This window comes from Chiloscyllium plagiosum, chromosome 3 (assembly GCF_004010195.1).
Source record: "Chiloscyllium plagiosum isolate BGI_BamShark_2017 chromosome 3, ASM401019v2, whole genome shotgun sequence".
NCBI lineage: Eukaryota > Metazoa > Chordata > Chondrichthyes > Orectolobiformes > Hemiscylliidae > Chiloscyllium > Chiloscyllium plagiosum.
Genome location: NC_057712.1, coordinates 33,907,562 through 33,923,324, shown reverse-complemented (window position 1 = coordinate 33,923,324; position 15,763 = coordinate 33,907,562). Strand labels below are relative to the sequence as shown.

The 15,763-nt window shown below is 38.3% G+C and overlaps 1 protein-coding gene across 7 annotated transcripts in view; it reads left to right on the top strand.

Moving 5' to 3' along the window:
* The window catches only part of LOC122542073 (muscular LMNA-interacting protein), a 174,637-nt gene that overhangs the window by 53,603 nt on the left and 105,271 nt on the right, over positions 1-15,763 (top strand). For all 7 annotated transcript variants that reach the window (XM_043679432.1, XM_043679424.1, XM_043679442.1 and 4 more), the window contains 2 exons: positions 2,863-3,009; positions 3,888-4,292. In XM_043679432.1, the coding sequence (XP_043535367.1) occupies positions 2,863-3,009; positions 3,888-4,292 (552 nt within the window). The remainder of the gene's footprint in view (positions 1-2,862; positions 3,010-3,887; positions 4,293-15,763) is intronic.

Here is a 15,763-nt window from a genome sequence, read left to right as displayed (position 1 = left end):
CCTTGTGGCACTCCACTGGTCACAGGCCTCCAGTCTGAAAAACAACCCTCCACCACCACCCTCTGTCTTCTACCTTTGAGCCAGTTCTGTATCCAAATGGCTAGTTCTCCCTGTATTCCGTGAGATCTAACCTTGCTAATCAGTCTCCCATGGGGAACCTTGTTGAACGCCTTACTGAAGTCCATATAGATCACATCTACCACTCTGTCCTCATCAATCCACTTTGTTACTTCCTCAAAAAACTCAATCAAGTTCGTGAGACATGATTCCCATGCACAAAACCATGTTGACTATCCTTAATCAGTCCTTGCCTTTCCAAATACATGTACATCCTGTCCCTCAGGATTCCCTCCAACAACTTGCCCACCTCCAACGTCAGGCTCACTGGTCTATAGTTCACTGGCTTGACCTTACCACCTTTCTTAAACAGTGGCACCATGTTAGCCAATCTCCAGTCTTCCAGCACCTCACCTGTGACTATCGATGATACAAATATCTCAGCAAGAGGCCTAGAAATCACTTTTTTAGCTTTCCACAGAGTTCTAGGGTACACCTGATCAGGTCCTGGGGATTTATCCACCTTTACCCATTTCAAGACATCCAGCACTTGCTCCTCTGTAATATGGACATTTTTCAAGATGTCACCATCTATTTCCCTGCAGTCTATATCTTCCATATCCTTTTCCACAGCAAATACTGATGCAAAATACTCATTTAATATCTCCCCCATTTTCTGCGGCTCCACACAAAGGCTGCCTTGCTGATCTTTGAGGGGCCCTATTCTCTCCCTAGTTACCCTTTTGTCCTTAATGTATTTGTAAAAACTCTTTGGATTCTCCTTAATTCTATTTGCCAAAGCTATCTCATGTCCCCTTTTTGCCCTCCTGATCTCCCCCTCAAGTATGCTCCTACTTCCCTTATACTCTTCTAAGGATTCACTCGATCTATCCTGTCTATACCACTTTATGCTTCCTTCTTTTTCTTAACCAAGCCTTCAATTTCTTTAGTCATCCAGCATTCCCTATACCTACCAGCCTGTCCTTTCACCCTAACAGGAATATACTTTCTCTGGATTCTTGTTATCTCATTTCTGAAGGCTTCCCATTTTCCGGCTGTCCCTTTACCTGCGAACATCTGCCCCCAATTAGCTTTTGAAAATTCTTGCCTAATACTGTCAAAATTGGCCTTTCTTCAATTTAGAACTTAAACTTTTAGATCTGGTCTATCCTTTTCCATCATTACTTTAAATCTAATAGAATTATGAAATGAAATGTTAAATATAATAAGCATAAAGGGGGTTAAAACAGACTTCAGGAGGACATGAACTGGTGAAATGGGCAAATATATAGCTGATGAAATTTAATGTAGGGAGGTGAGGCATTTTGGAAGGATGCTTAGAACCAATGTAAACTAAACTGTACCATTTTAAAGGGAGCATAGGATCCAACAAACTTGCATCTGTAGGTACCTAATTTTTTTGAAGCTGGTTGGACAAATTAAGAAGCTTGCTAATGGATTATTGGTTTTATTAATTGAAGGACAGTGGAGATAAGCAACAAAATTATGTTCTAATTTTGTGGAACACTAGTTGAACATTAGCTGGATTATTATCTTCAGTTCTGGGATGATGCTATAAGTAGTTTTAGTTATATGGGGTTTTGGAGGAGCTGTGCTTGTTCTCTTTAAATTTGGGATGGAGGGATTTGAAAGATGCTTTCAAATTCATGCAAGGTTTATTGGAGTAAATAATGAGAAACTGTTTCTAGAGGCTGAACAATCATTATTCAGAACACAGGTTTAAGATGCTTAGGTAAAGAAGCAGAGATGAAATGAGGAACTGTTTAATCATTGGTGTAATTGAAATGCACTGCATCAAAAATTGTGGAAACATATGCAATAGTCCTAGAGTCCTAGAGATGTTCAGCATGGAAACAGACCCTTCAGTCCAACTCATCCATGCTGATCAGTTATCCTAACCTAAACTATTCCCATTTGCCAACACTTGGCCCATATCCCTCTAAACCCTTCCTATTCATCTCCCCATCCAAATGCCTTTTGAATGCTGCAATTGTACCAGCCTCCACCACTTCCTCTGGCAGCTCATTCCATACACACACCACCCTCTGCTTGAAAAAGTTGCCCCTGAAATCCTTTTTATATCTTGCCCTCTTGCCCTAAATCTATGCCCTTTAGTTCTGGACTCCCCCACTCTAGGGAAAAGACTTTATCTATTTATCCTATCCATGCCCCTCATGATTTTATAAACCTTTGTTCAACACATAATGAATGAAGATTTACCAACCTTTCCCAATACCATGGCTGTTACCAAGTAATTGATTTTCATAATAAAAATCTATGCTATTGGAAAATGCAAATCCAAAAAGGTGTGTCTACAAATGTTTGTGTCCCATATAAATAAATATATATGCTGAATGTTGAAAACTAATTTCTTACTTTGGGTTTCATAAGAGTAATTTTAGAAGTCATAATCCTGTTCTGTCCCAAATGCTCTTGAACTTTTAAATCTGGATCTTTTCTTTGACTACTTATTGTCATTTTTAATACTGTATCAGTTTTCTATTCTTTGAGTGTCTCTCTTGTACTTCATTTTAGATTGGGAAAGTTACATTGACTATGTTTGCTTGCATCGTGTCTGTCCTTTATTCACCATTAGATGTGATATTTTGCTGACTTCTTTTAGCTATGATATGAGAAAATGCCATAAAGCCATTAAAAACAAATCTAAGTAACATATAATCTGCTGTTCTTCATTGTTATCATCAACACTGTCAACATCTTTGATAGGACAGAAAAACTAATTAAAAAATTATTTGCTTTTTTATTTATATATTAAATTCATAGGTCCATGTTAATGAAACAGCTCAACCCCTGGCTTTCACATTTATACCATCTGTTCGAAGACTTCCTGTTCACATTCAGGTCATCAATACCACCAGATCCTCACCTTGTCCTAGAAAGCCACAAAAAACATCCTCAATAATGAATGAGGTAACATCATAATTTTTGACATGCATTCTTTTCTTCCATTAAACAGATGATGTTATTAAGTGATTTCCACCAGTAGAATGCAAACTATGAAGTGCTAATACAGATTGTTTGTGCTGCCCTCTTAATATTAATGACAATGAGTATCAAGTCAATGCTCAATGCCTTCATAGCCTTGCTGTCTTGATGTATATTTAGATCATCTTCTCCCACACTACATTGGGTGACTATTTTCCTAAAATAATTACCAAACTGCATTTATCATATTTTAAATGGTTTTACAATGTTGAAAATCACATTACTATTACTGCGTATTCTCATGATTTGAGGGGAGCTAGTGTTGGACTGGGGTGGACAAAGTTAAAAATCACACAACACCAGGTTTTAATCCAACAGGTTTATTTGGAAGCACTAGCTTTTTAGGCGCTGCCTCTTCACCAGGTGGTTGTGATGAAAACCACCACCTGATGAAGAGGCAGTGCTTCTAAAGTTAGTGCTTCCAAATAAATCTGATGTATTATAACCTAGTGTTGTGTGATTTTTAACTTTATATGTTCTCAGATAACTATTGATATGACTTTTTAATAGGATTAGAGCTTATTCACAAATAGCTGTAACTAATAGATGTTTCAGTTCTAATATAATCTCACCTGCCTCCACATACTCTGTCTTCCTCTATTCCCCGCCTGTTCTTGTGGTTGTCTAAGTGCCTCTTAAACTTTGCTGTCGAATCTGCTTCTATCATCTCCCTGGTCCTGAAGCCCCTTTAAAATGTATCTTTTATGTGCTAATGTTCTGTGTTGTGGATTCACTATCTCATAAACATTATCATCTGAATCTAGGATGTAAAGAAACCAATCTATTGAAAACTTTTCTTGCAGCCTTTGCATATCACTGAAGAACTGCCCTCAACTGATGTTACGATGACAGATACCATTGATAGAAGAACTCCTGTGCAACAGGCGGAGATAAGCCAAAGCTGGTCGAATAAGGGAGGGGATGTATCTGCTGAAGAATCTGGATCATTAGAAGGGATTTTCAAAGCTGAACTTGTATTCTTAGCAGATTCGTATGGAACTGATAGTGATTGTTATTCAGGAGAAAATGAAGCAGAAGTCGATCTTTCAACAAAAAAATTACCTTTGTCAAGTCTGTCTCCAAATTCATTTGTTGATGACAAGAATGGCTCTATTCAAAAAGAGCTAGAAGTATATGAATCAAAGTCCCCTATGTTACAAGATGCTGAGCAGAAAATGAACAGGGCTGTCCAAGAGCCATTCTTTCAGGCAAGATAACATTTTTATTTATTCATGTTCTGTTATTTTCATTTAAATGAAATTGAATATTTAGCTGTTTCATATACTGTCACTGAGTCAAAACTGTGGAACTCCCTTCCTAACAGCTTTATGTGTGTACCTATACCCCAAGGACTTCAGTGGCTCAAGAAGACAGCTCAACATTTATGAAAAGCTTCACCAGTAAAACCCTTATCCCATGAAAGGTTTTTTGAAAATTCAAAACTTTAACTATTTGGTATCTAAGAGCAGTGATTGAAGCATTAGCTGTGGAAAATGCACAGTATTGTTTGGGAGCTGTAATTCGTGGAAAGGTATGGCATTTTTGAACTGTCCACAGTGTCAGTCAAGTTCCATTAAGTTAAATCAAATTAAAATGACAGGTTGACTCAGTCCTTATTTCTTGTTCTGCTTTTATTTCAATATTTTAATGCAATAAACAGGGACAGCATCCTCTGACAGTTACTAATTTTTAATCAAATCATTCCTTTTTATACATTCAAATGTTCCACTTTTTCCTTAACTCCATGATTGATTATAGGTTTCTGTATTGTTTTTATGGTGCATCAATCTCTCCTTGACCAATCCCTCTTTTGGTTAGCAGTAAATGCATTCTCAAGCTCCTGATTTATTCTGGAGCTGAGTTAACTGGCAACCTCGTCTTCAGCTAAAACATTATTGTATATTTCAACCATCCTTTCCCTCTATTTTTTAACTAAACTCCATCATTCCCATGTCTGAACACTTCTCACAGTTTTAACAAAGATTATTTGGGAATAATAAAACAGTTAACGGATAGAACTTGTGCACAGTATTAGTGGATGGAGCATGGAAATTGAGCAAGTTATTAATGAACAGAGTTGGGAACTGTACAAAGTGTTGGAGTTTGTAGTTGAGAAATCAGCATTAATGGACAATTACGTAATGGACAAAATAGAAATCAGTGATGAATGGTTAAATTAATAGAGGGAAGTATGCCTAAAATCACAAGAAATTTCTTCACCCAGAGAGTGGGAACCTATGGAATTCAGTATTACAGAAAGCAGTCAAGGCCAAAACATTGTGTGATTTCAAGAAGGAATTGGGTCTAGCATTTGGGGCTGTCGTGATCAATGAGGAAAGGTGGGACCATGCCATTGAGTTGGATGATAAGCCACAATCATAATGTAGGGTGGAGTAGGTTCAAAGAGTGAATGGCCTCCTCCTTGTCCTATTTTCTATGTTTAGTTACTGGAAATATTGTTAGTGAACAGAGCTGGAGAAATGCACACATTGTTAATGGATATAACTTGGGAAATAGGCAGTGTGTTAATGAATAGAGCTTGGGAACTACACCGTGTGTTAATGGATGGAGCTTGGGAACTACATGGGTGTGTTAATGAGTGGAGCTTGGGAACTACACCCTATATTCAATAGTGGAGCTTGGGAACTACACCATCTATTAATGGATGTAGCTTGGGAACTACACCCTGTATTCATGAATGGAGCTTGGAACTACACTCTATGTTAATGGATGGAACTTGGGAACTACATCATGTATTGATAGATGGAGCTTGGGAACTACACCCTGTATTCATGAGTGGAGCTTGGAAACTGCATCCTACGTTAATGGGTGAAGCTTTGGTACCACACCTTGTGTTAATGGACAGAGCTCAGTGTTACCAGACAGAGCCTGGGAACGGCTCATGTTGTTAAGGAACAGAGCTTGGGAACTGTGCACGGTGTTTTAGTTAGTGGTTAAGAAAACACATTGTGTTAATGGACATTTGGATGAATGGTTAACTTTCAGACTGGAGGGACGTTTGAAGTGATGTCCCCAAAATATGAGTATTAGGGCTACTGTTCTTTTTGATCTATATTCATGACCTGACTTAAGTATAGATAGCCTAATTTTCAGGTTTGCAAATGGCACAAATTTGGAAAAGTAGTAAGTAGTGTGGAGGATTGTTACAAATTTCAGGAAGCCGCACTGGTGAAATGGACAGACACATGGCAATAGACCAGTTACAAATTGATGTGTTTTGATAATAAAAGTGAGGACACTTCAAATTTAATGGTACAATTTAAAACAAGATGCAAGAACAGAGGTATCTGAGATTTACACTGGAAATTCTGAATGTGGCAGGGTAAATTTAGCTTGTTTACAAAAGAAGCATATAGAATCTTTGGAATTAGAAGGATAAGTGTGAATCACAGAAAGTATACAAAACCTCAGCTGGAGTATTACATTCGGTTTTGAGTACACAATCTGAAATAGTTTCGAGAACTCAGCAAATGTTGAGAGGGAAATTACGAGAATCATACCTGCGATTATAGACTTTAATGGGGAGGCTGACATTGTTTTTCTTGGTGCACAGAAATTTAGTACACATTTTTAAAATTAGCAAGTATTTAGATAAAGTGCAAAAGCTGTATTTAAGAGTGAATACAGACTATATCTAGGGATAGTAACCAACCAGATTAGCATTATCAGCAGGATAGAACATAGAACAATACAGCGCAGAACAGGCCCTTCGGCCCTCGATGTTGCGCCAACCTGTGAACTAATCTAAGCCCACCTACCTACACTATCCCATCATCATTCATATGCTTATCCAAACATTGTTTAAATCTCCCTAATGTGGCTGAGTTAACTACATTGGCAGGCAGGGCATTCCACACCCTTACCACTGAGTAAAGAACCTGTCTCTGACATCTGTCTTAAATCTATCACCCCTCAATTTTTAGCTATGCCTCCTCGTACAAGTTGACGTCATCATCCTAGGAAAGAAACACTGTCTGCCCTATCTAATCCTCTGATCATTTTGTATGTCTCCATCAAATCCCCTCTTAGCCTTCTTCTTTCCAATGAGAACAGACCCAAGTGTCTCAGCCTTTCCTCATAAGACCTTCCCTCCAGACCATGCAACATCCTGGTAAATCTCCTCTGCACCTTTTCCAATGCTTCCACATCCTTCCTGTAATGGGGCGACCAGAACTGTACACAATATTCCAAGTGCGGTCGCACTAGCGTTTTGTATAGTTGCAGCACGACATTACGGCTCCGGAACTCAATCCCTCTACCAATCAAACCTAACACAGTGTGCCTTCTTAACAGCACTATCAACCTGGGTGGAAACTTTCAGGGATCTATGTACGTGGACTACGAGATCCCTTTGCACTTCCACACTACTTAGAATCTTTCCATCGACCCAGTATTCTGCCTTCCTGTTATTCTTCCCAAAGTGCATCATCTCACATTTATCTGCATTGAACTCCATTTGCCACCTCTCAGCCCAATTCTGCAGTTTATCCAAGTCCCCCCTGCAACATTCTTCCACACTGTCAACTATCCCACTGTCTTTAGTGTCATCTGCAAAATTACTAACCCATCCACCTATACTTGCGTCTATGTCATTTATAAAAATGACAAACAGTTCCAAAACAGATCCTTATGGCACACCACTAGTAACTGGACTCCAAGCTGAATATTTTCCATCAACACTCACTGCCTTACAGAAAGACGTCTAATCCAAACTGCTAAATCACCCTTAATCCCATGCCTCTGCATTTTCTCCAACAGTCTACCATGGGGAACCTTACCAAAGGCTTTACTGAAGTCCATGTACACCACGTCAACTGCCCTACCCTCATCCACATGCTTGGTCACTTTCTGAAAAAGTTCAATGAGGTTTGTGAGATATGACCTGCCCTTGACGAAACAATGTTGACTATCTGCAATCAAGTTGTTGCTTGCTAGGTGACTATAAATCCTATCTCTCATAATCCTTTCTAAACATTTTCCTACAACAGACGTAAGGCTCACTGGTCTATAATTACCTCAGTCATCTCTATTGCCCTTCTTGAACAAGAGCACAACATTTGCAATTCTCTAGTCCTCTGGTACTAAACCTGTAGACAATGACGACTCATAGATCAAAGCCAAAGGTTCCAACACCATCTCCCTAGCTTCCCAGAGAATCCTCAGATAAATTCTATTCGGTCCAGGGGACTTGTCTCCTTTCGCTCTTTCTAGAATTGGTAACACCTCTTCCTTCCTAACCTCAATCCTTTCTAGTCTAATATCTCGTATCTCATTCTTCTCCTCAACAGTATTCTCCTTTTCTTGAGTGAAAACCAATAAGAAATATTTGTTTAGCACCTCTCTAATCTCCACAGTGTCCACTCACAATTTCCTACCTCTGTCTTTCACTGACCCTATCCGAGTCATCTTTTTATTCCTCACTTACCTATAGAAAGCTTTAGGGTTCTCCTTTATTCTACCTGCTAAAGACTGCACATGTCTGTCTTTGCTGTTACCTCTCTCTTTAAATCCTTCGTAGCTAATCTGTAACTCTCTATCACCTCATCTGAACCATCTCGTCTCATCATCATATAAGCCTCCTTCTTCCTCTTAACAAGAGATGCAATTTATATAGTAAACCATGGTTCTCTTACCTGATCACTTCCTCCCTGCTCGACAGGGATGTACCTATCAAGGACACGCAATACCTGTTCCTTAAACCAGCTCCACATTTCGATTGTCCCCATCCCCTGCATTTGCTACCCCATTCTATGCATCATAAAAGTCTTGCCTAATCGCATTATAATTGACCTTGTCCCATCGATAACGCTTGCCCTGTGGCATGTACCTATCCCTTTCCAACGCTAAACTAAATGTAACTGAATTATAGCCACTCTCTCCAAAGTGCACACCTACCACTAAATCAAACACCTGACTTGGTTCATTACCAAGCACCAGATCCAGTGTAGCCTCCCCTCTTGTCGGGCCTTTGACATTGTGTCAGGAAATCCTCCTGCATACATTGGACAAAAACAGATCCACCCGACGTACTAGAGTTATAGTATTTCCAGTCAATGTTGGGGAAGTTAAAGTCCCCCATAATGACCACCATATTCCTTTCACTCCTACCCAGAATCGTTTTGCCGATCCTCTCTTCCACATCCCTAGAACTCTGCAGAGGTCGATAAGAAACTCCCAGCAGTGTGACCTCTCCTCTCCTGTTTCTAAACTCAGCCCATACTACCTCAGTAGACAATTCCTCGTCAAAAGTTCTTTCAACCACCGTTATATTGTCCTGACTAACAAGGCTGCACCTCCTGTTTATATTTAGGAGATGTATTCCTACTCGGAGAAAATAGAAAAGCATCTAGATACCAAAAATATAATAATGAATATTTTGCATAGGACATGAAAAGGATAAAGTTTGCTCGACAACATTACTGAATTTTTGACAACAGAAAGAATGTAAACAATGATAATCTGGCTTTTGAGAAAGTATTGCATAATAGCCTCGTGAAGAAAGACAATGTTTGAGGAGTCAGGGATAGATTGCAGAGCAAACAGCTTTTTGGCTGTAAAACAGTAAGTTTGAGATTGGTGATGAGTTTAACCATTCAGAGAAAGTGATTTTTTATCAGAATCAATATTAGGACCACAGTTGTTCAAAATTCAAAATTTTCACATTTGAATTCGAGGCATGTTTTCTAGATTTGGTGACAAGCTACAATAAAATTGGAAAATTACATGAAAAACTTGCGGAATAGGTATATAATTTTACAACAGATAGTAACAGATTGCATTTTAGTAACAAAATAAGGAGTTCAGCAATTATAAACATATGAACATTAGAGAGATGATGGTGTTGTGGTAACGTCACCAGATCAGAACACCAGGCTTCTGATCTTGGGGCATAGATTTGAATCCCATTATAGCTGAAGGTGAAATTATAATTCAGTGAATTCTGGAATTTAAAAAAAAATCTAATGGTGATCACCTGAACGTTGTCGATTGTTGGAAAAATCCACTTTGTTCAGTAAAGCCCTTTCAGTAAAGGAATCTGCAATCCTTGCATGGTCTGGCCTACATGTGGCTCCAGATCCACAAAAACATAGTTGACTCTTAACCGCTCTCTGAAATGACCTTGCAAGCCATTTAATTTAGGGCAACTGACAATGGTCAATATATTCTGACCTTGCCAGTGATGCCTACATTCCATGTACATATAAAAATTGAAGTTTAGAGCAAGTGCAGTCTCTTAAGCTTGCTCACCATTTGATGAGATCATGGTTCATCTGATTGTGGCCTCTCTAATATGTCGCCACAAATACTGCCAGACCTGCTGATTTTTTCCAACAATTTTTGTTTTCGTTTCTGATTTCCAGCATCTCCAGTTCCTTTGGTTTTTGATCGTGGCCTCCTATATTCTGTTTATTCTCTTAGTCAATCAAGAATTTATTGAGCTCAGCCTTAAAAAATATTCAGTCAGCCTGCTTCCACTGCTTTTTGGGGAAGAGAATTACAGACTGATGATCTTCTGAGAGAAACAAATGACTGTAAAAAATCACTGTTGTACTAATGAGACCCTTAGCCATGTTATTCCATTATATTTTCCAAGTTTCCAAAATATTGCGTGTTTGCCAATATCCCAGTCTCAGTCTTTGTTATTTTGTAGTTTTGTCTCTGTAATGGCTGTTAGATCATATATTTATTTTGGTTTGAGCTGACAGTTATATGCTTTGTTGTGAATACAGATATCGAGATACTGGGCCCTTAGTTCTGTCTTTTAAAATAATCTTTGCAATTTCTGGATTTACCTGTGGGTGCACTCATCCGTTTGTATATTCTATGCTTTCCTGCCATGTTCCAGTTATCATTGTGCTTATTGTTACCTTAGTCTCCTCCCTGTAATTTTTCACATGTTCCCTTACTTGATCCATTACTCCCACTGCTTCATTTCAAACCCTGTGTATCACTCACCAGAACACCACCTGGTCCCAGCCTGGTTCTACAGAAGCCCCCCCCCCCCGCCCCCAATTATACTGCTCCCTCCTTCCCCAGATCTGGTATCAGTGCCCCACGAGTCCAAACCCATTTTTCCCATATCAATCTTTGAACTGCATATTTAACATTCTAATCTTGTTTCCCCTATGATAGTTTGCTCATGGATCCAAGAATAATCCAGGAATTGGTGCCATTCTGAGTTCTGTTTTAAATTTAGCTCCTAGCTGCTCATATTACCCAAGTATTTCCTCTTTCTTAGTTTTGTCTGTGTTGTTGGAACCTTACTAGATTTAGAAAGATTTCGTAGAATGATACAAAAACTGTAAATTTATGTCCAGTGAATTAGGATTAACAAGTTGTGCCTCTTTATTTTAATTGAACTGGAGTGTTTTAGAGATGTTTGAAATTATGAAAAAGGATGTGTCGGTTTAATTGATCCAGCTGTTTGATGGCAAGGACAATAAGCATGTGATATTTATTTAAGGTGTTTGGCAGAAGAGATAGAGGTGAGATGAGGAATGTTTTTGAACAGAGTATGAATATTTGGGGACTTTGCACAGTGATAATGGCCAAAACATGGCATCTGTACACAATTTCAATGACTATTATTTAGAACCTTGCACAGTGTTGATCACCTATCTTTGTGGACAGTGCATAGCTTAGTGGGCATTATTTGGTTCATACTTAAAATATTAAGTTTTGAATAGAGGTTTTGGGTGTTAAAGTGGAAGTTTATAACTTTGCATAGCTGATGATTACTGACATAGATTCTGCTATGGAGGGAAATTATGTGCCTTCAGAAGACTTGGGGAAGGACACGGATTGGCAGTCAATTCAAGTTGCTAACTCTGCCATCTAATGTCACTTGACTATTCCAATGTTCTGATTGTCTCCTACCTTGCATGTTTCACAAATTTGACCTTGTACACAACTCTCAAAATAAAAACACTCCAATTGACTGCTGTGGTTTAAAAAGGTAGCTAGCCATCACTAGCCCATGGGCAATTAATGCTGGCTTTGCTTACAGTACTTGCCTCCCGCGAGCAAATAAATAGATCTCCATTTATTAGTTACCCCTCATCTCTGTGCCTACAGACTTATATTAGTTGCTTAGTCTGGCAGAAAATCTGTTTAAAGATACTCATCCCTGTTTTTAAATCTCTCCATGGCTTTGACCCCTCCCTAAGTATTTACCTTCCTCCAGCCCAATAATGCTGTAAAATCTGTGCATTCCTCCAATTCTAGCTGTTGAGTATTCCTGACTTTCTACAGTCTATTTGCTCCCCAACCCTCTCCCCTTCTCTGCTCCTATTTCCTTTTTTAGGTCTTTCCCTAAAGTTCCTTTTTGATCCATTTTTTGACCACTGGCTTGTACAACTCCTTGTAATGCTTGATGTCAGATTTCATTTGTGGGCGGCACGGTGGCACAGTGGTTAGCACTGCTGCCTCGCAGCGCCAGAGACCCGGGTTCAATTCCCGCCTCAAGCGACTGACTGTGTGGAGTTTGCACATTCTCCCCGTGTCTGCGTGGGTTTCCTCCAGGTGCTCCGGTTTCCTCCCACACTCCAAAGATGTGCAAGTCAGGTGAATTGGCCATGCTAATTAGGTAAAGGGGTAAATGTCGGGGTATGGGTGGGTTACGCTTCGGCGGTCGGTGTGGACTTGTTGGGCCGAAGGGCCTGTTTCCACACTGTAAGTAATCTAATCTAATTTGGTAGTGCTCTAGCTAATGCTATTGTTATATTGAACAAAGTCTGTACAATACCATTTGAAGAGTTATGACCAAACATGTTGCCATCCCAGAAACTAGCTCATTAGTATTAAAAATACTATTCTTGGCATGTGGACTCTGCTGGCAAGAATTTAGCAGAGCTCTTTGAAGCTTTTATTTGAGAATGATTAAAAAGGTTTCTTGGTCATCCTAATGATTTCACAAAAACTCCTGGTTGGTCAGTATGTACTGTTAAATTCCCCTAATCCAATGAAACGTAGGTGCCCATTTGGGGCAAATCAATTTGAAAAATCAATTTCCGGGCCAGATTTTTTTTTGAGTCCAAAATAAATTCAAACTTAGTAAATGTTCCCATGACTGCATTTCCTGAGTTTAGTTTAATTGGGCAGCATTTGTAAGCAGTGTTTGGTAAGATGCAAGATGACTGATTATACCAGATGATATAATCACATGCCATTCACAAAATGGAAAGCTGATTCAGTGGTTGCTGTTTATGCTACATGATCCTAGTCCAATTGTTGAATGAAAGCCATTGTCTAGATCGAGTAGATTCATCACTGACCAGGGTTTGTTGATTGCATTCTTGTGGATTATATTCTCATTGATTTGAATTTTGTAAAATATTTGCTAATTAATTTTAGTAATTATTTGCATATATTTACAAAGCAATATTGGAAGCAAAATATTAATTTATTTTAATTCTAATTTTAAAACTGGCAATGTATTCATGCCACAGAAAATGAAATAATAATTGCACTCTAGTTTGCTTCAAGTTTTCAAAACTAATTCATTTTGGCTCCTCTGAATCTGGGCTTAAATTACTTTGATAACCATTGATAATTATTGTGTCATGATGTGGGTTTGTGAGAATATCACGACATGTGGACAGTTAGTAAAATTCAGGACCAATTAAAATTACCTTTACATTACCACATATAGTTGAATAATTGTTGATTTCATGTAAATGTCAACTTTAAAAATCTGGCCAAAAAAATTCAAATTCTTTGCATTTATCACCCATTCACCATTGAAGTCAACTCACCCTGCTTCACACCTATAGTTGTAGAATAGCACACCATTTAAATGCACTCTGGTAGAGTTGTTCTCATGGAGAATTTTCCAATAATTTCTAAGCTTTCTTTAAATTTTAAACCAAACAATTTGACTTAGGTCGAACACTGTTTTTAGAAAAGAACCAATGAATGGCTGTCACCTATTTTATTGAGTTAATCTAGTCAACCCCTTGTGTTATCACACATCAATTTGTGTTGTCAGGATTGCCACCTCATTGGTAAGCGCTGTTTTCTGGCCAATCCTGTCCTCTAATGAGGCAATGTGGTATTAAGAAGGAACAGCAGAAACAGAATGCTGTTAAAATGCTGGAAAATGTGTTGAGTAGATGGATGTTTGATAACTGTCTTGGACACTATGGGCCAGAGGGCCTTTTTCATGCTATAAAATCTGAGACTCAAATCTAGGCATGGTAGATTACAGAGCAGACAAATAATTGTGAAGCAGCTGGAAAATTCAAGATATTGGAGAACAGTATTAGAAATTACAGGAAGATTTAAGTAAAGCTTAGGCAGATGCTAAAAGGGAAGCTTGGCATGTGGTTGCAGTTGAAAGACGAGCTTCAAAATACATGAATGGAACTCACCTGAATGACCTCTGTCTCAAGGATCTATCCAAATTATCGTAAGAAACAAGCAAGAAAAATAGGCACTGTAGATTTCAGTACCAGCTCTGGATGTTGTACTAGCTTTGAAGAGAAACAATTTTGTACCAGGATGGAAGAGTAAGATTTCAGACTCCCAGTACAACTTGTTGATAGGCGTTTTCAGCAGTTTATGATCAAATGTTGACAAAATAATAAATGCAGATTAATCTATCTTGAAAATGCGAAAGGGATTCTCAGACATTTTGATTTGCTAGATACTGTTAGTGAAGACAGCTGGCCATGAAAATAAAAGGTTTACCAATATGCTTCTTATATTTCTGGTATTCAACAGATTAATTTTCCCAAAAGGAGTAGTTGTCCTTATTCATGATAAACAACAGAAATTATGGCTGAGTAATGTTTAAGTTTCAATTAAAATCATTGCATAAAGAAAAAGTTCTCATTTGGGACAAGTTTAGATCAAACCTTCTTGATGATATTGTTGCTGAAGTTAGATTGCAAAACAGTGTTGCAGTGATTCCTGGTGGACTAACCAGCTTTGATCAACTATCTGTCTTAATGCTGTTTTCTGTCCAACTTTTCTCATGATTTGAGTGGCTGACACATCATAATTCATGAAAAACATATCTATGCCTTTTTTATCATGTTTGATTATAAACAGCTGAAATGGAATAAGCTTGTCACCAGTTTCTGCTAGATGTCACTGTGAAATCGGTTGCAAAACAAAATTCTCTCTCTAAACAAACTCTTCAAGGTTAGAATGAGAAAATGAGAATGAAAATGATTCGATGATTGGAAGAACGACTACATTCACCAGGGGAGGCAGCAGATGGAGTCTGACATTACCAGTCCTGTGTGAATGGGTTGTAGGCATCTGGGATGAAACCAGGCTAGAGATTGTTGTGCAATTATTCAAGAAATGTGAAATATCCGATGTATTTGTTGGCGCTAAAGATGAATATTTGTGAAATGATATGACTGATTCCCATGTGATTGCATTGAAGATGATGATAATGATCCTTACCATCATACCACTCAAGCAGAATGGGATAAGTTATTTGGTGCCAACAATGAGGGGGAGGGTGATTTTTATATGCTAAATAATACTTTACATGCTGTGAAACTGTATAAATTTGTATGTTTTGTTTTTGTTGAAATTGATAAATTTGATCAGTGTACAGGAATCTATATTTTTCTTCTCAGAGGTTGTTACTTATTTATGGCTTTTTTGTGCTACTTTTTGATATAGATTGTCAAGAATAGTCTCA